This window comes from Equus quagga, chromosome 2, assembly GCF_021613505.1.
Source record: "Equus quagga isolate Etosha38 chromosome 2, UCLA_HA_Equagga_1.0, whole genome shotgun sequence".
NCBI classification, from domain to species: domain Eukaryota; kingdom Metazoa; phylum Chordata; class Mammalia; order Perissodactyla; family Equidae; genus Equus; species Equus quagga.
Genome location: NC_060268.1, coordinates 147,320,020 through 147,346,936, shown reverse-complemented (window position 1 = coordinate 147,346,936; position 26,917 = coordinate 147,320,020). Strand labels below are relative to the sequence as shown.

General features: G+C 40.4%; 1 protein-coding gene across 2 annotated transcripts in view; it reads left to right on the top strand.

Annotated features, from left to right (window-relative positions):
- The window catches only part of HTR7 (5-hydroxytryptamine receptor 7), a 79,718-nt gene extending 55,779 nt beyond the window's left edge, over nt 1–23,939 (top strand). The window contains exons 2-3 of one of the 2 annotated variants that reach the window (XM_046654330.1): nt 13,735–14,493; nt 22,214–23,939. In XM_046654330.1, the coding sequence (XP_046510286.1) occupies nt 13,735–14,493; nt 22,214–22,256 (802 nt within the window). In that variant the 3' untranslated portion in view covers nt 22,257–23,939. Of the gene's footprint in view, nt 1–13,734; nt 14,499–22,213 lie in introns of both variants that reach the window. The other variant, XM_046654331.1, reaches the window with a different exon arrangement.
- Nucleotides 23,940–26,917: the final 2,978 nt, after the last annotated feature.

Genomic DNA, 26,917 nt, shown 5'->3' with positions numbered 1-26,917 from the left:
TCAACAATGTCTTTTGCTTCTGTCTTCTTTTCTCCATTCATACTGCCACTTCACCAATTCAGGTCCAGTCAGCTCTCATGGCAATGAATTCCACAGACACCTACTCTAGCTGCTATGCTCTGTTGTATGTAGGGCATAACCACCCTCTATTTTTACTTTCTTTCTTGCATGCTTTGTATTTCAGCCTCTTACTCTCCTATTGGATTGACTCAGGTTGCAGCCTTATTTGCCAGTCCCTTTCTTTAAAGTGGGGTTCTGAGGGAAGGAGGTCAGCTATACATTTTGGGTATCTCTAAGGTAGTGGGTGGAGTGAGAGCCTTGCCTTACATGCATGTTCTCATTTAATCATCACAGTGACCCATGAGATAATCTTCTTTTTCCCTTTCCTACATGCGAGGCAACAAAAGCTCAGGGAGGCAGAGTATCTTTTTCAGGGTACTTTAGTAAAAAGGACAGAGTCAGAATTCGAACCAGATCTGCCTGATGCATGGTTTAAACTGTTTTCATTTTATCTTGATGTTGAATATCATCTAGCCGCTACATGGACATGGTACGTATTTCTGCAGCCTAAGATAAAGAAGTGGGTGAAGGCAGTGTCACAGCAGTTGAGAGTAGAGAGCATTTCAAGAAAGACCCGGCCTTCTGCAATCACATTGCAGGGAGAAGAGAAATAGAGAATTATCAGAAATGAAAAAAAAACCCAATTAGAATTGGCTAAAATGGAGGTGGCTTTTTAGAGTAAACTGCTTTAGGATGATGGGGGTGGAAGCCAGGTTTTTGGGAGAATCAGAAAGAAGTGGGTGGGTAGGAAATAAAAGCAGCTGAGGTAGACAATGTGTTCAATAAATTTGGGGTGACAAGGGATGGAGCACCATGGAGTGGAATATAATATATGCACACAGTATCTACACAGGCACCCACGCAGACATTTGTATCTATAGATGGAACAGAACAAACCTGTGAACTTGAAAAGTTAGAGAGAGAGAGAGAGAGAGAAATAACTGAGAAGCCAGACCCTAGAGGAGGGAAGAAAACGTAGGCCCAAAGGCAGTGCTCTTTACACCCTTTCCAGGGGGAGGGTTTGAGTTCTGTTGAATAAGACCCAGGTAGGAAATTCCTGCTTGAGATACTGGCAGACTTCAACCTAGAGGGACAAGCCCATCTCAGGTTTAAGGAAAAGCTGTGTCCAAACAGCTAGCCTGGGAGGTCTAGATGCAAGAGCTTCGAGGCCGTGATCACAATGCAAACCTGTATTGCAGCTCGCCCTCAGCCCCACCCTGAACTCTCTGTTCCCCTCCTCTGCTCTGTTTTTCTCCAGGGCACTTATAATTATCTGACCCACTATATATTTTTACTTATTTATTTAAGATCTGTCTCTCCACCCCAACGCACATTGTGAGCTTCATGGGTTTTTGTGTTTTGTTCACTACTTTGTCCCCAGTCCTTATAACAGTCCCTGGTATGTCGTAAATGCTCAGGATGTGTTCTTTGAATGAATAAATGAATCAATCAAGATGGAGTCAAAAGGAAAGCAGGCCTGCAATGAACCTTGGAGCTGCTTCAAACACCAGTGAGTGTTTGTGGCTCAACTCTAAGGGCTGCAGGTACTAAGTTAAAGCAGGGTGACTGCACAGACTCATTCCTAGTAATGAGGTGAGGTGCTTGCCAGCAAATTTAGTTTCTAAGATTGTGTGCTAGTTAGGAGAATATGGCATTGGTCTCCTGTCTCAGTTATCTACTGTTGCATAGTAAACATCCTGTAACTTTATTTTTATTTATTCTTGTTCCTCACTCTGTGGGTCGGAATTTGGGCAGAGTTTGTGTGGGTGGTTCTTTGACTCCAGATGGCATCATGTGGGATTACTCACTTGGCTGCACTCAGCTGGTGTCTGGGCTGGACTGGAAAGTCCAAGAAGGCTTCACTCACGTGTCTGACTCCGCAGTGCTCCTCCACGTGGTGCTCTCTTTCTTAACATGTTTAGCTTGCCTTCCTTACAGCATCGTGGACTTCCAAGAGGGGGTTTTCCAAGCAGTGAAGGCAGAAGCTGCAGATCTCTTAAGGCTCAGCCACAGAAGTTACACAGCATCTCCTACCCTACTCTCGTTTGGTAAAGACAAGTCACAAGGCTAGCCCAAAAGAAAGCAGCAGGGAAGTGTTTACTTCTCAAAGAGAGTGGTGGCAAAGGATGCATAGCCATCTTTAGTCCATCGTGGCTCATTAGGAGATTATACAATTAGGATGCATAGAACCAGCTTTCTGCCAAGATTTCCTTCACCATCCAAGAAGTTAATAAGAATTTAGAGTGCAAAGATGATTTGCAAAAATTTCTGAAAATTTGAATATGGTTAAATCAACAGTTAGTTCCAAACCTGCCAAGTTCATGGAGAGATTTGTAAAGAAGGACCAACTGGCAGCTGAATGAAATTACTGGCTGAAATCATTGTTTCAAAAAAGGGCTTGCAATATTTTAAAGAAATAGTTTTTTCTGAAAATTAGATGTGCTCATTATATAAATTTGAAGCAATTGTAAAAAATACAAATAAGAAAGCAACAAAGCATCTAAACTTTCCCCATGCAGGAAAAAACCCAGCGTTAACGTTTGGTGAGTATCATTTTAGGTGTCTCTGTATTCTTATGCCCACTTAGGAGGATGGCTGGCTATCTGGTTGGCCGACTCAACAGACAGGTAGATAGAAAACTGATAGATAAAAAATTATGGCATCATAATATCCATGTTATTTTAACAAAATTTTAAAACTGAGTTTACTTGAATTTAAAAGAAGAAAAATAAAATCAAAAAGAAGGAAGTAAAAACTTTGAGCTATTAATTTTAGAGCTATTATTTCCTGAAAGATTATGTGAAGATTATGGGAAAAATATGAACACCATCAAGAAGTTGGATTTATATCAACTTATGTGAAAATTTCAGACAGTATCAGTTGTTCCCTACTACGAAAGTTGAAGTGGTTAATACTCCAATGCTGTATCCTGCACCACTTCCCTCACCTCCTGATCCTTGTGGTTTATAATTTTGACTTTGTAAAATTTACATTCTGTTCTTCTAATGTAATTCCCACAGGTGTTAGTTCTGCATTTAAACAAATTCACTGATAACCATGGTTTCTGTGGTTCTGAATTCTTCATTCTGATTCACCTTTGGTTGGATGAATTTTGTCTTCTTTCCCCCAAAAAAGGGCTCATGGGGACTATATTCTGCAAATTCTGTCATGTTTGAGAATGTCTACTTGTTGACTTTGTAACAACAGGTATAATGTTAACATAAATATCTTTCCAGACATTTTTGTATTATGTTCTGTTATGGAATGATGCTATTGAGAATCAGCCCCATTTTTTCCTCCCGTATGTATTTATTTATTTCTTTTTTCATTCCAATGCCTGCATACATCTTTCCATGTCTGGAAGTTCAATAACTTTGCCTGGATAGGTCTTGTTGATAATAATTCTATGTCATTTTTTCCAACTGTGTTATATGTCCCTTTGATCATAACATTCAGGTCTTTCATTGATTTAAGGAAAAAGTCCTATATTATATCTCTGAACGCTTTTTACACATTGCACCTCTATTTACATTTTGTTGTTGTTCCATTTGTTGGGTTCTTTTCTTTAGGAGCACTGGTTATCCTTATGTCGTATTATCTTTGTGTGTCCTCCTTGTCTATCATCTTCTAATTGCTTGAATAAATTTTTCTCTCTGCATTGTTTATTATCACCTCAAGCCTTTACTTCATGCCGTTGGCTTGCTTTTCAGGTCTGTCTGTTCTATTCCCAGCTGCTTCTAATTTATCTATTAGACCTGCGCTAGTGGTGTTTTGGCCTCAATTTATTTCCTTAACTCTACAGTCTCATTTTCTATCTCATTCTGCTGTTCTAACATCTCATCTTTGAGCTTCTGCTTTAGTGGTTACATATACTTGTTAAAGTCCTTTACAGTGAAAAGTATTTGTAAGAAAATTGCTTCTATTCTAAGGGTTGTGTTTTCTTCTTAACTTGGTTCTTCAACAGTCTTATGCATGTTCTGTTACTTTCTTCTTCCATTGTTGTTGTTATTGTAGCATGTTAGTATAGTTGCTATGACATTTGTTTTCATCTTGCTCATTCTTTTTTTTCTCTTTCTTTTTTCTTTTGAGGAAGATTAGCCCTGAGACAACTACTGCCAATCTTCCTCTTTTTGCTGAGGAAGACTGGCCCTGAGCTAACATCCATGCCCATCTTCCTCTACTTTATATGTGGGACGCCTACCACAGCATGGCTTTTGCCAAGCGGTGCCATGTCCGCACCCGGGATCCGAACTGGTGAACCCTGGGCTGCCGAGAAGCGGAATGTGCGAACATAACTGCTGCTCCACTGGGCCGGCCCCTCATCTTGCTCATTCTTAACATAGGGTGTTTATTTAAATGTTAATATTTCTTCAGATATAATGTGGTTGAATTTTCCTTGATATTCTGCCTTATTTGATGTCAGTTAATTTTCTCCCTTTAGGCTGCTACTATTTATTGTATTCACTTTTCTAGAGGCTGAGGGTGTAGGGGTGGGGGAAGCGAAGGGAGTAGACTCCTGGCACCTGAGTCATGCCCTTAATGCAGGGCTGTTCTTTATTCTGAATTTTCATTAAATGTCCTACACTGGAACATATTCCACGAAACTAAGGGTTACCCACCTTCTAACCTTGGTGGATCTCCCAGTTCAGCCCAGTGTCCTGAAATATAACAAAATCTGGTGATCCTTCTTCCTTTTGCTGAAATGTTTTGTTGGGGCTCCTGTTCTTGCTGGTTTTCCATTGCTTTTCCTTAGGCTGGCTTCTCACCACCCCAGTTTGCTTCTCCCCAAATAAAAGGGTACTAGTCAGAATTTTGAGGATTGTGTTCACTCACCCTTTTTCTTCAGGACTGCTTCCGTGGGGTGGGGTGGGGTTAGAAGCCACTTAATGCTATCAGAAAATAGAATACATTCTTTTTTTCCCTGCCTGTAACCTTCCGAAGTTTTTAGTTAAGGGTTTTTGTCATTCCTTTGTTTTATTGTTGTTGGTAAATTTTTGGCTCACTCTTTGCTTTTTCATTTCTCTCTTTCTCTGAGGAATAAAATTGGTGGGAAAATTCAGGGTTTACTGTAAATTCGGATACAACCGAAGTGATTAACACCATATATGATTCAGGATCTCTATTCATCTACAGTATTCATTTTCATGACTTTCTGTAATTATCTAAAACTCCTTTGATAGTTTTTGATAGACATAAAGAATTTTACATATTAGGTAGGTAAAAACCCTAGTTGACAGTAAGAGAAACCTTCTATTTTTCCATTGAATGACAGAAAAATTCAGCAGAAAACAACTGCCTAATGATAGAGTTATAGACAGGATTATACTTACTCCAAGGCTTGTCTCAAGTTGAGTGGGTAAAAAATAGGTCTTCGTTGAGCTCCCTTGGCAGAAAATTTTCTGTATCCGTAGCTTCTGTTATCACCAAGTGCCGGGGCTAGGCAGAATTCTAAGGTGGCCCAGAGATTCAGTACACAAGGAAGGTATATATAACTCCTTCCCCTTGAATGTCAGTGGGCCTGAACTAATCAAGTGAGCCCTTTTCAAAAGGGTTGCAGGATCAGGGAGATTGTGAGCTACAGCAGATGCTCTCCTGCTGGCCTTGAAGATGTAACCTTCATGAATTCTACAGTTAAAGGAACTGAATTCTGCTGACAACCACCTGTGCGTGGAAGAGCCTCATATGACCTCCGCCCTGGCCAACACCTTGATTTCAGCCTGGTGAGACCCTGAGTAGAGAACCCAGTTGAGCTGTGTCCAGACTTTTGACCTACAGAACTGTGAGGACACTTAGAGTATTGGTGCTATTTCAAGCCACTAAATTGTAGTCATTAATTATGTAGCAACAGTAAACTAATGCAGTATATGAATTTTTAGAAGTATTTTTAAATTTAAGTGATTGATTTATTTTAATTGTCTGATTCTCTCTCTAAGGGGAAACTCTTATTTCTTGTTTTATAATTTATTTTCACAAAGAGGAGGCTTTTGTTATTCTGTTCCAAATTTTGTTGAATTTCATTGCTATTTCTTTTCCCCCCTCTCTCTTCTGCCCACTTTCTTCCTTGATAATGAGGTCAGAGTGGGGAATTTAGACTGTTTACTGGTCCTGACTATAATTATAGCTTGGAAACACTGATGAAAATGGTTTAAAAGCATACCAGAATGCCATTATAACAATGGCTTTAGAGAACAGGTCAACCTCTAGGTTAATGGCAAGTGGTAAGTCCAGTGTGGTTTTTAAACTTGACTTTTAATTTTTAAAAATAAATTATTGATACACGTTCAGAACATTGTACAAATCATAACTGCACAGCTCATTTAATTTCTGCAAAGTGAACCTCCCTATGTAACACACCCAGATAAAGAAATAGAACATTTCCAGAACTCCAGATTTTCCTCAAACACCCTGCTACCCTTTAACATTTCCTCTCCCTATAAGGTCGTCGCTATCCTGGTTTCTGTCACCATAGGTTAGTTTTGCCTGTTTTTGAACAGTACGTTCTCTTTTGTTTTCGGCTTCTTTAGCTCAATATTATGTTTGTGAGCCTCATCCATGTTGATGCATTAAGCAGTAGTTGGTTCATTCTGGTTGTTTTGGAGAATTCCACTGTATAAATATAGTACAAGTTATGCACCCATTCTACCGTGGTAGCAGTGTACTCATTTTGTTCTTGTAGAATGGGTTGGTTTCATTTGGGGTTATCTTATTTTAGCGCGGCTATGAACATTCTTGTACGTGCATTTTGATATTTTCCTGACTGTTCATTGTCTACTTAGAAGAAGTGCTGGGTCCTAGAATACATCTCTATACCTATATCTATCTATCGATATATATATCCAGCTTTAGTAGATATTAAGAAATAGTTTCTGCAGATAGTTAGTGTCAATTTATACTCCCACCAACAGTGTATGATTTACAGTTGCTCCATATCTTCACAAAACACTTGCCATTAAAGTTTTTATTACTATCATCATCATCATCATCATTATTTTTAAGCATTCTGATGAGAGTTGGTGATATCTCATTGTGATTTTAATTTGCATTTGCCTGATGACTCATGATGTTTAACATCTTCTCATGTGTTTATTGAAGGCCAGTAATTTTCAAACTTTGGGTCATGATCCATTATTGGGTCATGAAATTAACTTAGTGCATTATGAGAAGCATTTGAAAAGTCTGAAGTAGAATAACATACAATAGAAGAGAGTGAATTGCAAGTTGTAATGGTAAGTATGGTATTGTGAAACTTTTGTTTCAATTTCATTATATATAAACATACACATATCTATATCTCTATACTACATATGTATGTACACACATGTATGGCTCAATTTCTTATTTATGTACGTAAATATATGTATTTGTACTAAGTGACTGTGGAAAATATATTTCTTAATGTGAGAAATATTTATTCTTACTTCTTCTTGTCAGAAAAGTTTGCAAAACCCTGTTGTGTATCATGCATTTTTTTTTTAAATCTACAGCTTGATTAAGACGTAAAAACTGTGCTTACCTCATTTGCATTTAGCACAGTCCTGGGAGATAGAACTAATAGCCGAGACAATGGAAACATGACTCAAGATGATTTTGTTAGGCCAAACTGGAAGCAAACCATCAAACTGAAGTATATAAAGTAGAAGTAAAGTCCTTCATAGATGAGGGTAAAGTCCTTGGAATTGAACGGGGGCTGGCCGCTCTGACAGTGGGCCATGGGATGAAGAACCACAACAGTCAGTCCTAAATACAAAGCCCTGGCTCTCCAGACCTGCTCAAAAGGCAGTCTGGATGGTGGCCCAGGAATCCATATGTTTCAAAAGCTTCTCAGTGGTTCTGATAATTGGACACCTTTGGGGACCACTGACACGGGCTGGAGATTCCAGTGGATTTCACCTACTGTACGGGAGGAAGTCTCCTGGAAGAGGTTTTCTGAGTGAGCACAGCTTTTTTAAGCCCAACACTCCAAAAACCACTGTATTTCAGGGAAATTCTACTCGGTTTCTTTTACCCTCTAAACTGTTGTGCTATAGCAACAAAACTCAAGAGAAGCCATTGAATTAAAGAGCCGTTATCTACAGTTTCTATACAGTTAGAGAGGAAGACAGGCAGCAGGGTTAATTTGCTTTCTAATCCCTCTCTATGCAGATTGCAACTCGCTAATCCTCTTTTCCTTCAACTCCTACTTTATTGGAACCCCTAATGTGAGTTGCATGCATTTCCCAATTATATAATACTTTGGTGCCTTTATCTCTGAGATTTATTGTATTTTAACATTTGTATGCATTTTAAAGTTAAATTCTGAAGGCTTTATAAGCACCCCACTTTCTAATTAACAGGGAGCATAAAATGTAAGTGTGACAAATATTAACCATGCATATTAGGGAATGTTCAGAAGCAATCTAGGTTGCTTTTTTCTTTTCTCTCCTTCAAAGGTAAGGTTTATATTATACAAGATTTGGAAGGACAAATGTATAATTTGGACAAACACTTCCCTGAATACTAATATTACTTTATATAGTAATTATGGGATTTTAAATGCCAATGAGTTCTGTTTCCTTTGTGTAAATTTATGGATGTAATAAAACACTTTTGACAAGCTAATCAAATAGAAACAATTTAAGATTTAATTATCAGCTTTTTAAAGATTTTATGAACCAGATAGTCTCTTGCCAAAATCACTTAGGTGACTTAGGAATAAAGAATCCTCTTAAATCTTTTATTTTGTTATTAAAATTAAAATGGCAGTATTTTTTTTTTACATTCTCACAGATTGAAGAAAATTAAGCAATAAAAAAGTAAAAGGAAAATTTAGAAACTACTCAAATCTCTACAACTCAGATAAAATTGCTATTAATATTTTGGTAGATATTCTTCTAGACATCTCAGTATACACACAAGCACATACACTCTCAGAAACACCTAGTTGTACATAAAAAGATTAATACAATATATGACACTATTGCTTGTCCTTTTTTTAAATTATCAAACGTTTATTGAATTGGATTGAAATAAGCAGTTAACATGATCACTATGAGGTTAGAATTGTTTTTTTTTCTTTCTTTTTTGTGAAGAAGATTGGCCCTGCAGTAACATCTGTGCCAATCTTCCTCTATTTTATGTGGGACACTGCCACAGCATGGCTTGGTGAGCAGTGCTAGGTCTATGCCCAGGATCCAAACTGGCGAACCCCAGGCCGCCAAAGCAGAGTGGACAAATTTAACCACTATGCCCCTGGGGTGGCCCCTCTATTACTTTTCTTTGAGGACTAGACATTGTTTTCTATCCACTTCTCTGTTGTTTTCATGTCAATAAATAGATATGTGCATCTTAATTTTTAATGGTTACATGATATATTTTATACTATACTTTAATCTCCTGTTGATGTTTACATTGCATCTTTTTTTCCCTCCGTTATGTGTTTAGTTAACATCCTTGCATGTTAGTCATTTTGCACCTGTACAATTATCTTTTTAGGACGGAGTCATTGAAGTCTGATTGCTGGTCCAAAAGGTCAGTGCTGAAGTATGTTAATTACCAAACGATCCTCCAAAAGTGTTACCTCATTTGAAACTCCCACCAGCAAAATGATAGAGTGCCTGTTTTTTCACACTTTCCCAATATTGCATTTTGTCTTTCTTAAACATTGACAGATGATCAAAAATTTGTCATTGCTTAAAAATTTGTATCTCTCTGATTATTGATAAAGTTGTACATATTTCCAAGTGCTTTTGGATATTCTTATTTCTTCTGTGGTTAATTGCTTCAATATTTTTATTGGGATTGGTTATCTTTTTCTCATTAACCTGTAGGAGATCTGTCAATATTGGGATATGGTTATTTGGACTCCAGATTTGTCATTTGACTTTTAACTCTGCACATAGTGATTTTTAAATTAAATTGAATGTCATTTTGTAATTTGTTTTTGTGTTTAAATTTTCATCAAACATTTATCAGTATGTCATTTTGTAGTTTCAGACATTTGTATCATGGTTAAGAATGGCCTTTGTCCCTCAGGATTACAGAAATCCTCACCTGTATTTCCGCATAGTAGTCTGGGTTAATTTTTTTACATGATAATCTTTGTTTCATCTGGGATTTATTTTTGAATACAGAGAAAGACAAGCCAGTTTTATTTTCACCCCAATTGCTAGCCAGTTGTCAGACTTCATGAATATTTGACCTTTTACTACTGACTTAAAATGACTCTTAAATTTTCTTATATTGAATTCCTTTACATGTTTGAATCTATTTCTGAGACCTGTTGCATGGATGTCTCTATTTCTGAATAATTATTATTGAGTTTTTATTTCTTTGGCTTTATATTATTTTTTATAGGATAACTATCTCTTCATTTTTCTTCTTTTTCAGATTTTCTGTCTATTTTTGCATATTTACTTGATGAATTTAAAAATCATTTGGTCAAACTAGCAAAAGCCCTGCTAGGGTTTTCAACTGGAGTTGTATAATATTTTTAGATTAATTGATGGAAAATTAGCACTTTTAGAATGCTAGGTTTTCTTATTTTAAAAAAAGGTTCTTTGTTTCCCCCATGGAATCAAGCATTTTCTTAGGTCTCTCAGTAGCATTTTATGTCTTTTTCATATAGGCCTTGGCCGTGATAAAATAGTTTCCAAGATATCTTAATTTTTTGATTGTTGCAGTGAATGGAATTATTTTCTTCCATAATATTTTCTAATTGTTAATTTCTTAAAAAACCTATTGACTTTTGTTTATTTATTTTATTTCCAGACACTTTAATGAGCACCCATATTTTTTTCTAATCATCTTTCGATTAATTTTAGCCTTCAAAAATCTCACCAAGTTGTACCCAGGAGACTAAAGAAGTAAATATAACTACCTTACTATAGAACATGACTTGAGACCATTAAAGAATGGAGCCTAAAATAGGACAGTTTATGGAATATAATTTGTATATCAGGAAGGACCGAATATGGACCAGTTCATCACTGAAATGTAATATGGGCCAGACTAAGTATATTCGAATGAATAAGCATGCTGTTCTTACAAGATTATTTAATATTCTGAGATGAACTTTGGTACTCAATTAATCTCTCAGGATTAATCTTTGTGAATTCTATAATATTTGTGTGAACAAGAGAAAGGCTGTATTTAATTAAGCCTGAAAACATAAATCTCTGTTTCAGTAAGGAAAATGTCAAGGAATCGAATGGAAAACTGAACTGACTTTTTCAAGAATAGTTTACCAGCGTGTGAATTCCAGGCTTGCTAATTTTTGCATACCTCCACAAATAAAATATAACTTCTTTTCTTGTCATGAGTATCCTTCCTCCTTCCAGCAAGCACCTATTGGTCTAACTACCCAGCATCCCCACGCCCCCATAAGTAGGTGTAAAGTGGTCTGACATTGCCATCTGGTGGCCACCTGGGGAACTGTGTGAACTAACCTCGCTCCTGTTGGACGTCCAGTCTGGGTTGGTGTCTTGGAAGCCAGATCCAGGCTTGAGAACAAGTAATTTATACCCCTGGCTACAGTCAAAGAGAGAAGATAATCAAAGTCCAAGTCTTGGCAAAGGCTGCCTGGGGGAGCTGGGAACCAAGGAAGGAGCCAGAAGGCTACGTCCACAGGAGGTGGGAGAGAGCAAAGACTAGGTCCAAAAGGAGAGAGCTGCTAAGGAGTTCCAGCAAGAAAAGCTTGGTCAGAGCTCCTGAACCAAAGCAAAGAGAGGGAGACTTTTAAAAAAAATTTTTTTAAGAGAACCTCTGCATTCAACCTCGGAACAGGGATCAGCTTTATTGTGGGCTTCCAGTCAGTTCCAACCCTTTCTTCACCGGGTTTCCTCATCTACATTTTTCCTTTCCTTTTCTTAAATTTTTTTCCTCATAGCTTAAAACTCAGGTAATTTCAGATAATTCCACAGAAGGTAAAGCTTACATCATACTTCCCTTCTCTCGTTCTCTTTTCCCTTTCCGCTCTTTCTTCCTCCTCCTCCTCCCTCGCTCCCTCTCTTCTTTCTACCTCCTTCTCTCTTTTCCCTTCCTTTTCAGCCCTTATTCTTGCATTCTCTGGAAGACGTCTCCCCTTCTTGTCCTTCACTCTATTTGGGAGCCAAAACATAATTGTAATTACAGCTGATAAACCTAAGGCTAGTGCCCTCCGGTCAGCTTCCTCCAGGAAAAAGGAAGGCAGAGGCTATGAAATAAGGATCATTGCTACCAACACCTGACTCCTTGGGTGGGACCAGGAGTCCCTTCATCATTACCTTGAGGCTCAGTGCTCCCATCCAGCCCCTACATGATATCCCCCTGTGCCTGCATTCAAGATTTTTGTCTCTTTTCTTCTCTGCCATATCCCCAACATTTAATCAGCACCTGGCATATAGAAGGAGCTCTATTAATATTTGTCAAGGGAATGAATAAATATTCTCAACGAATAAGCAAATCTGGCTTATTCCTTTTTACTCTATTTCAGTTTTGCCTTGTAGTAAAAGTTGCAGAGATGCTAATTTTCATTATGAAAGCATGATTTTCGACTTTTGTGGGATAATTTAAGCATAGCACAGGAGGATATTTCAAGCACAAAAATATATTTTTTAAAAATTCCGACCTACCAACTGGCAGACTTTCAGAAAATAGCCTCTTGTTAAGCTGGGGACTCTCTGTACCTTTTCGTGTTTCAAGAGTGTATCTTTTATATACATAAATGAAGTAAAAAACCGACAAAATGACCAGCTTTTACCTGTCTTGGCTTCTTAAGTGCTCTTTGCATCCTCCCCAAAATAGAAACTAAGACTGTTAAATACAGAAGAGAAAACAGCTTTGGAAAGCTGAAAACTATTAAGCATTTGGAAAACATCTTGCTGTATATGTTTTCTCTGTTGGCTGCGTCTCTTTTGCATTACAAATCCTTGATAACACAGATGGAGAAATATTTATTCTCTCTATAGAACTAAACACAGAAAAAAATGGGTTTATTTAATATTTTTCAGAGTTGTGCCCTTTCTTATGATCCTTCTCAAGATAGGAGAGACGAGGCAGGCTGTTTTTATTTTATAGATTGTTCCTCTGACATTACTCTTGTGTGAGAAGTTTCTGGGGGTAAAAAAATCATCACTTGCTACTTTCCATTCCCAAACCCTAGGGTTTCCTAAATATCTCCCCAAATTGTGTAATCTTAAAGAAATGCTTTCACTACAGTGCACATGGGAAGTTAAAATGAATTAGAAGCTGGCCTGAATTAAGACAACCAAGGAGATGAGTGGGTGTGTAACATCAGAGTGTGGTCGACCTTGGTTAATTTGTGAGGATGTGTCACAACATCCCACGTCAGGCTTGACATTTTATTCCTGGCGGATTTCAGTGGCAGTGTCATGGGAGAGGGCGAATGTTTACTCTCTAGGTCACTGACTACGTGGAATATGAGAAGCTACAAGGTATGAAAAGACTAGTGTTATAGGCAGAGGGCTCTTAGACTGAATTGTGGCGGTGCCTCCAGCTGACTGTGTGACTCAGAATAAAATTGGTAACGTCTCAGAGCCTTGGTTTACCTTTCTGCAAAATGCGAATAAGGATGCCTAGGTAGAGGGCTGTGGGTGAGGCTTGGAACTACCAGGTATAAAGCTCAGCGTCTGGCTGCTGCCACTTCCTGGTTGATCAGTGTGATCACAGTAGTCCCATGTTCTTCTGTTTTTCTCCTAGGTACCTTGGGATCACGAGGCCGCTAACGTACCCTGTGAGGCAGAATGGGAAATGCATGGCGAAGATGATCCTCTCCGTCTGGCTTCTTTCCGCCTCCATCACTTTACCCCCGCTCTTCGGATGGGCTCAGAATGTCAACGATGACAAGGTGTGCTTGATCAGCCAGGATTTTGGCTACACGATTTACTCCACCGCAGTGGCATTTTATATCCCCATGTCCGTCATGCTTTTCATGTACTACCAGATTTACAAGGCCGCCAGGAAGAGCGCCGCCAAACACAAGTTCCCCGGCTTCCCTCGCCTGGAGGAGCCGGAGAGCATCATCGCCCTGAACGGCATGGTGAAGCTCCAGAAGGAGGTGGAGGAGTGTGCAAACCTTTCGAGACTGCTCAAACACGAAAGGAAAAACATCTCCATCTTTAAGAGGGAACAGAAAGCAGCCACCACCCTGGGGATCATCGTCGGGGCCTTCACCGTGTGCTGGCTGCCGTTTTTCCTCCTCTCGACAGCCAGACCCTTCATCTGTGGCACTGCCTGCAGTTGCATCCCGCTGTGGGTGGAGCGGACATTTCTGTGGCTGGGCTATGCAAACTCTCTCATTAACCCTTTTATATATGCCTTCTTCAACCGGGACCTGAGGACCACCTATCGCAGCCTGCTCCAGTGCCAATACCGGAACATCAACCGGAAGCTCTCCGCTGCCGGCATGCATGAGGCTCTGAAGCTTGCTGAGAGGCCGGAGAGACCCGAGTTTGTGCTGTAAGGTCATTTATCACCATTTTCCTTTTATCCCCCCAACCCTTTCATGGAACTTCTTGAAATGTATTGCAGAAAGCTTCCTGAATCAGTGGCTAGCTTCTTTTCTACTAAGCACATCAGATTTGAATTCAGAATGCTATGGACTCCAGTCCTCCATCCAGTAGAATTCCAAAAGCCAGAGATAGGTAGTGGTTGGATTGGAAGCTGACACAGGTTTGCTGGTGAATTGCAGTTGATGTGATTGATGACAAAGGAAGTGATGTTTCCCGTCCTTTCTCCATAAATAACATCCAAATTGTGTCCTTATATCTCCACTTCTTGTAACATTATCTTTTTCATTGCTATTACTCTTATATCCGGTGAAACTTTTTTGATGACCTCATCCTTCACCGATAAATTCTTTTGAAAAAGGAAGCAAATTCACACAGGCTAGAAGGAAGCAGCCTGGGACAAAGGGGAGTCGTTCATGTGGGGAGATGCCAGGATGAGGCAAAGACTTGAAAAGTATGGAGATTTCAGGAAGTGCTGTCCCTCTTTTTTAGGAGTTGAGAACTGATAGATAGATCATTGTTGAGTTTGCTTAGGAGGCATTAGTGACTTTCCAAGTGACTGCAATAGGATGTTGGGATCTGGAAAAGGATGGCAAAGGGCCAATGGGGATAAGGAAATGGACGTTTCACCTGTAACCCGTATGTTAATGAATTTGGCATTGTACAAGAGACAGTGAGTAATTACAGTTGTTAGCAGGTCAAATCAAGATTTTGCTTTAAATTTGAGGTAGAGGTGACGTCTTCATGTTTGAAAGCTGTGGAGAAAGAAACTGAAGTGAGAAGATGGAAGGTGCTGGTGAGAGAGAAAGCAACTTAGTGTTGCACATGAGAGAGGAGGAGATTGCACTTCCCTGAACCTGGCAGGAGGGAATAGATCAGAGAACGCAGACCACTCTAGCTGAAAAGGACCTGCCCAGTCATCTTGTCCAAGCCCTTCATTTGACAGAAGAGTCAACTGAGACCTGGAGAGTGAGATGTCCCACAGTGAGCTAGTGGCATCACCAGTCTAGATCCCACATCATTTGAATCTTACATCTATACCTTTTTCATATATTAGACTTCTTTGTGTATAATACATGTGGCAAAGGGCACCTCTATGCTCCTAGCTATCTCAGGGGAACAGCCCTGCTCAAGGAGGGTACCAGAGTGCCCTCATGGATTACAGTAGACTCCAGAGGCTCCAAACCTCAGACACTCTCCAGATGACTCTGGAAACCTCTAGGAACTCAGCCTGTTCTCTAACTTCACTAGAATGAAGCAAGCAGAAACATCCCTAACAGAGATTAGGGAAACCAGAGATCAACATTCTTGTCTTAGGAACTCAAAATTGTAGGACTACAGATATGCTAATTCTTGACCTGAGTGTAACTTTCACAGGTATTCATTTTCACTTTTATTATATATACTCTTTTATTATATATATATACTCTTTTGTACATATGAAATTGTTCACAATAAAAAACTCAAAAACATTTTTTAAAAGAATGCAATTTTTGGTTCTGGAATATGCACTAGGAGCAATCTGTATCCCCAGGGATCTTTCCAGGACTATAACATTCTTATTGAATTGACCGCAAGTGTTTGCCCCCCAGATTCTAAATCCCTTCTGGGAAGGAGCTGTGTCTCAGTCAGATTTCTAGTTGCAGAATCTAGTACAGTTCCTGATACATAAGAGAAGATAAATGTAACTAATAATCGCTAACAATTATTGAACATCTACTACATGCTATACATCTTTCTACCTGGAAAGTAGGTGCCTCTAGCATCCCCAGTTTTCAGAAGAATAACTGAGGCTCAGGGCCATAAAGGACCTTACCCAGGATCACATGGCCCCTAAGTGGTGAATGTGGTATGAATCACCCCCAGGCATGTGCTCTTTACCATGTGCAACACTACCTGTCGGCTGATTTCATTCTGTAGGCAGCGAAGAGCTATTGAATGTTTTTGAGCTGGGTATTGTAGCCATCAGCTCTCTAAGAAGACAATTAGAAAAACTTGTCAATAGAAGTAAGTTAAGTTTCTTAGACGCACTGCAGCGTGGAAGGGCAACTCCTTGACAGAGTCTTGGTAGTTTCTCAGATGGAAGAAAGAAGGAAAGGATATTGATAGAGCTTCAGGGCCTGGGCTGGGTGATGTTAAGGTGGGGAGCCCGTGAGGACTGGGCAGAGTTTATGACACTATAGCTTTGCATCGGTGGGGACGGCTAAGTGAGGGCCTTGAAGCCAGTATTAATGAGCAAACTACTAGTCTTGATAAGTAAGCTATTTTAGTCGGTGTGCAGTCTCATCTTTTGGAAGCAACCATTTCCTGGAACACATAGCTCAGTTATTTTGCCTAGTCCAAGAGTTGTTTAGCACAGGAACAGGAAAGCATATTGGTTTCAGTTCTCAGGTGTAACGCGCTGAGAGAGCTGTTTGAGGCAAGTCTCGCTGACAGCAGTGAGAAGGGTAGAGAAAGTAGAAAGACTGGTGACAGGAGGTCTAGTTAAGCAGCCAGTATAGAAACTAGGGAAGGGCACATGAGGTCTTGAACTGGAAAATGCCACTATGTTTGTATGCCTCCTACACAGTCAAGAACTGGAGAATATTTTATTGATTATTTTAGCTAATAATTCACACATAATTCACAAAATGCTAATTTTTTAAACGTCACACAAAGAGGTTTTCCAGTTTAAAATAGTAATCCACATTTATTGAAGATCCACTCCCAGGCACTATGCTGAGCACTCTCTGTGAATTTTATCACTTCATCCTTAAAATTTTATGAGAGTTTGGTTTTCTTCATCTCCATTCCCAAGATGACAAAACAAGGGCCTGGGGAGCTCAAATAATTTTCCCGAAGTCTTACCTGTAGGGACTATTAGAGCTGGATTTGAGCCCAGGATTTGAGGAAATCTGTGTTCAAAAGGACTTTTCACTTCCTTGCTACTGTGTCTTTTATAAAAGTAAATTAACATTATGTCTAAGGATATTTGCCTCTGTGTCTGCAGCTAGTGTGGAGGCTTGGGTATTATTTTCCTGTTGTCTAAGACAGGGGTCAGTGTCCTTTTACTGTGAAGGGACAGACAGTAATATTTTAGGCTTTGCTAGCCAGAGGTCTCTACTGAAACTACTCATCTCTGCCTTTGTAGTGAGAAAGCAGTCAGACACAAGTAACCAAATGAGTATGGTGGTGTACCAATAAAACTTTATTTACAAAATCAGGCGGCCAACTGGATTTGGCCCACCAGTCATGGTTTTCTGTCCCCTAGTCTAAGAAAATGACTATCCCTTCATTAAGTCTCTCTTTATTTGAATTTTATAATTATTTTATTTATAACTATAGAATATTAAAGTCATTTGGGATGATTGGCCTAAATATTCATTAACTTTAAGAAATTTCTAATGAGAGAGTTGGAATAGCTGCTGTTTTTAACTTCTATACCAGGCAGGTTTCTAGTCAGTTGCAGTGTGGGAAGACTCTTTTTTAAACTCTTGTTTGTAACTGTGGCATGCATTGAGAAGGATACAGAAAATACGTGATGTCTTTCCTGTCCTAGTGCAGATATTTCTGTTGGACAGACCTCGCATAAACACACACATATGCACCGTGACCCTTTTTTTATAAGAACAAAGGAAAGGTGGAGACAGGAAAAGCTCTAGGACTCAAAGGAGAGGAAAATAACTGACAGCTTACCCTAACCCTGGTCTGGGAAGACTTCCTGAAGGATATGGGCTCAAGTATGTCTATGAAGGTGGTCAAAGCATTTATAACTGAAGGAGAGTAGCAATGGCATTCCAGGTGAAGGGGACATTTTATGTAGAGGCACCAGTGTGGGACCTTATGCAAAGGACAGTCTGGCTGAAGCTAAGCATTGGTGTCGGGGAAGATATGGTGATCACAAGTTAAGGTAGAATGGCATTGAATTATGAAGAGTTTTCCATTCTAGCCTCAGGAACTTGGGATTTTAGTGTAGAAAAGTAATTCTCAACCGGGGTGATTTTGCCCCCAGGGGACATTTGACAATGTCTGGAGACATTTTTGGTTTTCACAACTCGGAGAGGGGAGGACCTACTGGCATCTAGTGGGTAGAGGCCAGGGATGCTGCTAAATATCCTGTAATACACAGGCAGGCCCCCACAACAAAGAATTACCCAGGCTGAAATGTCTACAGTGCGAAAGTTAAGAAACCCTGGTGTGGACAATAGTAAGCCATTGATGGAATCTCTGCAATTCGGAGAATGGAATCATGAAAGCGATGAAGACTGATTCAGTGGCACCATGTGGGATGAATCAGAAGGTAGAGGCTGGAAGTAAAGAGTCTCTTCATTGACTTGTTTTCTCTAGAAACATTTGAGGGCCTACTATATATGAGGCATGGTGTGAAGCACATCAGGGAATAGAAAGATGAATAAGTGACAGTCCTTGCCTCTGGAAGCTCACAGTCCAGTGGGCTGGGGGGACTGTAGACGTGGTAGTGGTCGCTAGTAAAAGACTAGTGACCAGAACGCCCCACATAGTCCACACTCTGCACAGTTGCGGTTAAATAAACACCAGTTGGATAATCCAGAACAACTCATAACTCTACTGGAGTCTCTGGAGAAATGACCTGGCATCCAATCCATAGTTCACGGCAAAACTTAGAACCCTTTGCTCCCCACACCTACCTCTCTAGTGCTCATACTTCCTGGGCCAGCCTGGAGACTCGGAGCTCCTCCCACTCATCTCTCTAGCCTTTTCCTCCCCTTCCTCCTGCTTGGGTTCTAGTCACTTTTACTTTTGCCCCTACCTCTGCCTTCTTAGGTCTATTTTTTCTCCTACATAATAGTTTTCTACCTTTCCTGTGTAAATGTTCTTCTAGACCGTGCATTGCCAGTTCCAAATATTTACCCATTTCTTCCCGTTTTCTTGATCAGCATAACAAGAGGCTCAGGAGTCCAGCAGGTGCTTAGGAATCTTCCTCGGGGTAGGGAGTGAATAGAGAGAAAAGGCTATGAATACTTCACTGGCAATTTTAATTCAGTACACTAAATTATAATCTTTGTCACCTTTTCACAAGTATTCAAATACTGGTAATATAAAACCAAGGGTGATAATGTGGTATAAGCAAGGATTCTTCCTTTTCTTTTTAATTTGGTGACCATTTATGGATTTACTTTGAATTGGCATAAATTGCTTTTTCTTTTTGAGGAAGATTAGACCTGAGCTAACTACTGCCAATCCTCCTCTTTTTGCTAAGGAAGACTGGCCCTGAGCTAACATCCACGCCCATCTTCCTCTACTTTATACGTGGGATGCCTACCACAGCATGGCTTGACACACGGTGCCATGTCCACACCCGGGATCTGAACCAGCGAACCCTGGGCCGCCGAAACAGAACGTGCACACTTAACCTCTGCGCCTCTGGGCTGGCCCCTAAATTGCTTTTAAGTGTGACATTTTGACCACTTTTGTTCTTCGATACCAATATCGTGAACAATATGGAAAAGTGGTTTCTAAAATGCATCCATATAAAAGAATTGCATGAGATTGTTTTGGGGTAGCTCTTCCTTTCCCTCTCCCTTCTTCTCCTTGCTGGTCCTATTGTCTTTCTCTTCAAAGAGCCCCTAAGGATCCCTGTCCAGTGCCGTGGTGAGTGGGAGCACAGTGAACTTGGGTTCCCGCCATGAGGTCTGTCGACATCCCGCTGCAGCGTTTGTGCTGAAGCTTTAGACTTCAGGGTGACTTTACCTTTTCTTTATGGAAACAAGTGATTAAAAAAACGAAAACGAAATGGGTCCCAGTGGGAATTGGGATGAGGCATGAAGGCCCCTGAAGCCCTGGTATCTGCGGTGGGATGTTGCCTAAAGAGGAAAACGAACAGAAAGTTTACTATTTCATGGATTTTTTTCACCCACAGTAGCATTTTCCTCATCAGGAGCTAGCTGGAATTCAGCACCTTATTTTTATTAAATCATCAGATAGTAGTAATAATAGCTTTTTTCCTTCGTGCTTTGCATTTGCCTGCATTTTAACTTTGCAGCGTCTCTAAAGTAGGAAAGGCAGGCAACTGATCTCTCTTGCCTTTTCCAATGTTTTTTGTTTTCTTAGGAGGTAGTAAATACACATAGCATAAAATCAAATCAAGCATACAGATGGGTATACAAGAAAAATAAGCCTTGGGGGTATGTCTTAGGGGGAAAATATCCACGGTGGAAATCATGAACGAGGTAATATTTGGGGTGGGTCTTGAGCAAAGGGTAGGATTTTAATAAGAAGGCATGGCACAGGTGGAGGTGGGAGTGGGGCTACTCAAATCAGAGGGGATGTATGGACAGAGGGGCACAGATGTGGATGGAGATAGATCCGGAACCTGGGGCAGGTCTTCAGCAGTACCTGGAAGCTGGGTGGATTGCGATCATCATGGAGGGCCAGGTGGGAAATGTGGGTGAGGGGAGAGATGAAGGCTTTTGAGCAGGAGTGAGGTCAGGATTGCTGTGTAAATAGGGGCTCACAATAGAAGGAGAGAAATGGGTTAGGAGACCAATGTGAAAGTGAGGTCTCCTGTCAGGATGGCCCACAATAGGAAGGTGGCCTTGAGACTAGGAAAGAGTCCAAAGAAGTCCAGGTGTTTGGAAGTTGACTAGCTGGTGGATGGTGAGGAAAGGGAGGCTTTGGAGATGGTGCTATGCCTTGAGGCCTGGAGGCATTCAGTACAGTTCATGAACTGATGTGAGCAGAGCAGTGCTGGGCTGCAGGGGAAGTGCAGTCTCTTCTCTGTGCTGAGAAGAGGCAGAGGCCCCAGGCTAAGAATAAGAGTGGAGCACCAGTGGGGCCACAACCTGTTTGCAGTGTCCACTCCCAGAGACCCAGAGCCGGGGGTCTGAGCTGAAGCACGATGCTTCTCTTCAAGTGCCATCATGTAAGGTGAGGGACAAAGCGAGAGTGGTGTCTTATGGAGAAACTGATCCTGTCACCAGGAAAAGGCATCCGTCGGGTCTTGATAGCCAAGTGAGAGGGGCTCTTTCGATGGGATGCCGGGGCGGGGGGCGAAGGCTGGGGCACAGTGCCAGGCCCCAGAACCTCATAGACGTAGCTCTCAAGCACATGGATGTAGCTTGGTAAGTCGAGTCCTGTGAAGGTACAGAGTTAGGGAGTGTGGATCTGGGGGGAATGTGGCTCTACACCAGGGAGAGAGAGACTTTTCCTCAGCCGTTGGCCAAGACTTCTCTATGACTCATGGCTCTTCTGTGAAGCTGGGAGGAAGGAAGTGATGGAGGAGGGGTTTCCTGCTCTGCACACACGGTTTGCTATAATGCACCCTCCTAGATTTGAAGGGGAGAACACTTCTCATGAGTAGTCATCATTGTTCTTTTCAAGTAGGGCAAGTGCAGTAGTATTTTGCAAGCATTTTTGAGACGTGAGCCATTTTTGGCTACAGCTGTATTATGAAAGTGAATTTCTACATGGATTATCTGGGGCTGATTTGCAAATATATTAAGGCCCTGGCAACTTACAGAAGCTATAAAATTTATGAAAAGAGCCACAGCACTTTTTCTTTCCATTTAGAGATGTTCATAACCCCTTAGAAGACGCAAATGATTCAAATTACTGAATGCTATAAAAATTAAATCCACCTACCACAAAAAGAAACTTCGCATTTATGGTTCTGCTAAATCATTTTCTTGTCTCCTCTCTCTCTCTCTTTATAGACAAAACTCTGACTACTGTAGAAAAAAAAGTCATGACTCATGATGAAAAGTGGAATAATGGAGACGAAATAAAAAAGGCGAGACAGGTGGAAACAGGACGAATCATTCGCTGAGACTACGGAACGGAACTCGGCTTCTGTCCTTTCTTGGGATGGCTAAAATGTGACAAGCAGGGTGATCTGTCGTACAAAGTGTATTAGGAGGGAGATGGTGACCTCTCCTTTTTTTCTGTGGATCCGTGCTATTGTGTGCAAATGAAAATAGTTCTTGGTTTGAGACAGCCAGGTCAGCCCAGCCGTAAGCGCACCTGCAGAACTGAGTTCCAGAAAGGAAACGGTTTCTGGGGCTTTGCTTATGTCTGAGTCCAGGGAAGTGGAAGAAACTTCCAATGCACACTTCCCATGCTTCTGAGTGGAAGCATTGTGGTGGATATTCAGGAATCGTTCATGAGACAGAATGTCTCTTCTTGTAGGACAGAAGGGAGGGTGTTTTTCCAAGCAAACCGCGGTAAGCCTAGTGGCGAATATGTTGCATGTCCATGTTAGAAAACAGAATCCCGTCATCAGCTAATACAAATGATTTCCCAGAGTAGTGTCTGTTTAAAGCTTCTGTCAAACAGTTTGGCTTTTTTGCAGGGTCCCTGTGACTTCCCCAACAACGCACTTTCTTTGTTAAGTTACTTCTTGTTATGGTCAAACTCAGGAACAGATCTCAGGATGGAGAGAATCATAAAACCGGAAGAAAGCTTTTTCTCGCACTCACACTTCTTCTGAGGGGTCCTGAGAGGCGAGGAGGATTCCTTCTGGGAGGATTTTTACTTGGGCAGAGAGCGAGTGCTACCTAACTGCACTGTACATTAACATGATTACTGGCACAGAACTTTTGACTGTCGTTTACCTGTGGGTGCAGTGGGCCCACGGGCTGGTCCGTAAGTGTGTGTTTTTTGTATGGACGTATGGGAATAGTGGTGTTTCCATGAAAGGTTGTGATGCTTCTGGAGATGGAGCATCAACATATTAATTCTCTTTGAGCAGCTTTGTATGAAACTGAATTGGGTGAATCCGAGGTTACCTGGGCCTCTGCTGGGAAACGCTCCAGAATACCATTCTGTTCCTTCTAGAGGATTTGTTTGTGTGTTCTCTGTATCTTAAATCAAATGTGTGCCTGGCCAATTCTGTTCTTCTCCCGTCTCCCTCTCCAAAGTGGTAGATATTAAGGGCAGGTAAGGAAACAGAAAAGGTCCCTTTGCAGACAGTATTTTTTTAAGAAATGGTACTGTGATACATATGCGCGAAAGAGATAGAAAGACATTAGAGCAGAAAAGAATACCTCTAAGGGGAAAAAAAAGAATACAAACCTTCATTTGATAAAAGAGAACTGAAAGAGAATGTTATTTTCCTACAATAAAGGTAGCTGTTCTCTCGCAGGACAATGTGGAATTCCAACGTGGATTATGGATTTCTTTCAACTGTCGCTGACATTGCTTCTTACAAGACACAGGGGAGGGGCTGCCTGTCCTGGACGGGGAGGTGGGCACTGTCCTGTCAGACAAAGCTTGTACAAATTCCTGAACCGCAAATTTGCTAAAGTTACTGTATATACTTACATTCATAATTTAAATGATTAATTCTGGTCAGATAAATGTTGTTAAATTTGGAACTGTTTTATTACATTACATCAAATAAAGTTTATTTATAGCTGTAATAAAGCAACTTCAGTAATGATTTTTAATTGAAGGTCTTATGTCATAAGTGTTGCTGTATAGAGAATAGCAGAAGGGCAAGCTGTATATATTTGCTGAAAACTTAACAGGTAGTTAAGACACTTCTGTGATTAATTGCGTTTCACTGTGAGGATTCATCCATTTTGTAACTTTTTGTTTTTAAGAATGACTGTTCAGCCCTTGATTTGATTAATGAGCATTTACTGGGCTTCTGCCACATTCAACACTGTGGGCATCAAGAAAAAAATGGGTAAAGCAAGTCCTTAGTTTTGAGGAGCTTGCCATCAGATAGAAGGCAGACATTTCTCAGATTGTCACCATAGAGTGTAGTAAGTGCTATAGCACTTTGCAGGGCGTGACATCTTTCTTTCTTGTAGTATAACACAGGGCAGTATGGTTAATTAGATGGATGAAGGTTTTCAAACGTCTTTAATTTTTTTAGGACCTTATATTCAAATTAGCTCTTTATCCTGCCTGCCTTGAACACCTGAGTATTGAACTCACTGCTTCATTCTGGCTACGGGGGCTGGACGCTGACCACTGTGCATTACATGTATGGCAGCCAGACGAAAGGAAAAGGGAGGCATTGAGGAAGAATGAGAAAAACATCAAAATGTCAGACAATTTATACTATTTCGCATATGGCATATTTTGTGAAAAAGGTACAGCTTTTGTTTTAACTGAGATTTGGAAAAATCACTGATGTAAACATTTTACATATATTTTATGACTATTCAGCAAGAATGACTATTATGACTAATCTCTCTTCTCACTCTAGTGTATCAGCTGTCATCTTCTGGGAAGACTGACTATTGGGAAACGCTTTTGGGGAAGTAAAGTACTTGTAAGAGATACCTTAGTGACTCTTTCCTTAGTGTTTAGTTTTATTCTGTAAATATCAAACAGTAGGCATCCACAGAGGTCCCAGGTTTTCTGGAAACTGTTTCATAATTCTTAAAGTGTTGACCACAGTGTCGTGTGCTTGAGATGCTTGTATGTGTTTTTGGTGATTGTATTTTCATGCGATTTTATTAGATTTTTTGATTGCAAGGCACGAAATCAACAATACAAATAGAAAATTCAGGCAATTTTTCAAATAATTTATGCTCATATAATAATTGTGTGAATTACTGTCTGGAGATGGTGGGAATTTTCCTTTCAGTATTTTGATTGTCAACTGAGTCCTCAGTTTAGTGGATAGAAGTATTTACAAATCCCGCCTTTTTTCAAAGTCCACACTCTCTCCCATCTCAGGACTTTCACACATGCTTTCTCCCTCTGTCTGGAATATTCTTCCTGTTCTCAATTATTTATTTAATGTATGTCTTCATCCCTGTTCAGTAATTCTTCAAGGGCAGGGACCGTGTCTGTTTTCCTCACCTTTATGGCCAGCACGTAGCACCATGCTTGGAACATATATTGTAGGCATATACTTAATATTGCTTAGGAAGGGAAAAAAGAGGGAGGGAAGGAAGAAGAGAAAGGCAAGGAGGAAGGCCAGAGTTGACTTGGCACCCTTTTTGGTTTTCAGATGAGGAAATCGAGACTTGGTGGGATCGAATGACGTGTGAAGTGAGTGGGAGAGAAGGAGCTCGAATTAAGCTCTCCTGTGTGCAGCTTAGGCAGGCCCTCCACTGCCTGGTGCTGCTTCTTTTGCATGAGTTTCTCATATCAAGAGAGCGACCTTTTTGTAATTTTCTGCACTAGTGGAGCAGAGCTGTGTGTGTGTTATGGCCCATATGTTGAAACTTGTTTATCTACAGCTAGCCAGATGGCCCTTAGCAGCACACAAAGAAGCCATTTGGAAACTTCCAGAGGGTCAGCACATTCTGAAGGCACTGGGAGTAAGGCATACTGTGATGTCATTCCTTACTTACTCTAAGTGCTGTAAATCAAAAAAGAAAGCCCTCGTTAGATACTCTGTGTGAAACCTGCAGACCTTGAGAACTAACTGAGGGGATCCGTTCCTAGAGACAGGAGTTTATTTAATTGGATATCTCTTTGAACTTGCTTTGTCTACACTTCCTCTAGAGAAGAAAAGTAATTTCTTAACTTAAAATACTTTGCTTTTTAAGCTCTTGCTGGCTAAAACAAACAAACAAAAAACCCCACCTTATGCAGCACAAGCAGCAGAGGTGTGATGTGATGTGATCGGCAATGGAAACGTAAAAGCAAGCTTGAGTGTGGCTCATCTGGAGCACGCTCTCAGAGGAAGGGAGGTTGACGATTCTCAGAAGCAGACTTGCAGATAACACCTACACTGGGCATTTGGCACTCTTAAAAAAGCTGAGTTGAAGGAATTAAGACATCTTTTAACTATGGTTCCCTGGATAGACACACGTGAAATCTTAGATTCTATTGAAGATATAGCATTTGTGCTCAGAGATTATGGAACAAAAGGAAGGTAATGGACAAGAAGTATTCAGGAGACTATAAAGAAATGGAAAGCCTAATCCATGATTCTTCCTCTAAGAAATTCGTTCATTCATCCATTCACTCAAATAAATATTTATTAATATGTCAGAGACTGTCTAATGGCTAGAATCCAGTGGTGAGTAAGACAGAAACGATACCCATTCTCGTGAAACTAAAACTCTAGTAAGAAAGCTGAATGTTACACAAGTGATTATAATAAATGTGATGTGTATTATGAGAAGGCAAGTACAGGCGTTTCAGAAAGATGCGCCTACTTCAATATATTGATATAAATATTGAAATCTCAGTGGAGGAGAGAAGTGGTAATCCAAAATAGCAGATGGTAAGAAATAACTAGAGTTTATCTCTGAAGTGCACTATGTAGTATTTTTGGTGCCAAATTACCTTTCTTAATTACATTTTGATTGGGCTATTATTAAAATGCTCTTTATTCTTTAAACCCACACAGTCTCCCAGTAGGAGAGATGTACAGAGCTCGGATGAGAGGGAGCAGAAAGTCAGCTGTAAATATAAAAGTTTGTCGTGGATAATTCACAATTCACAGG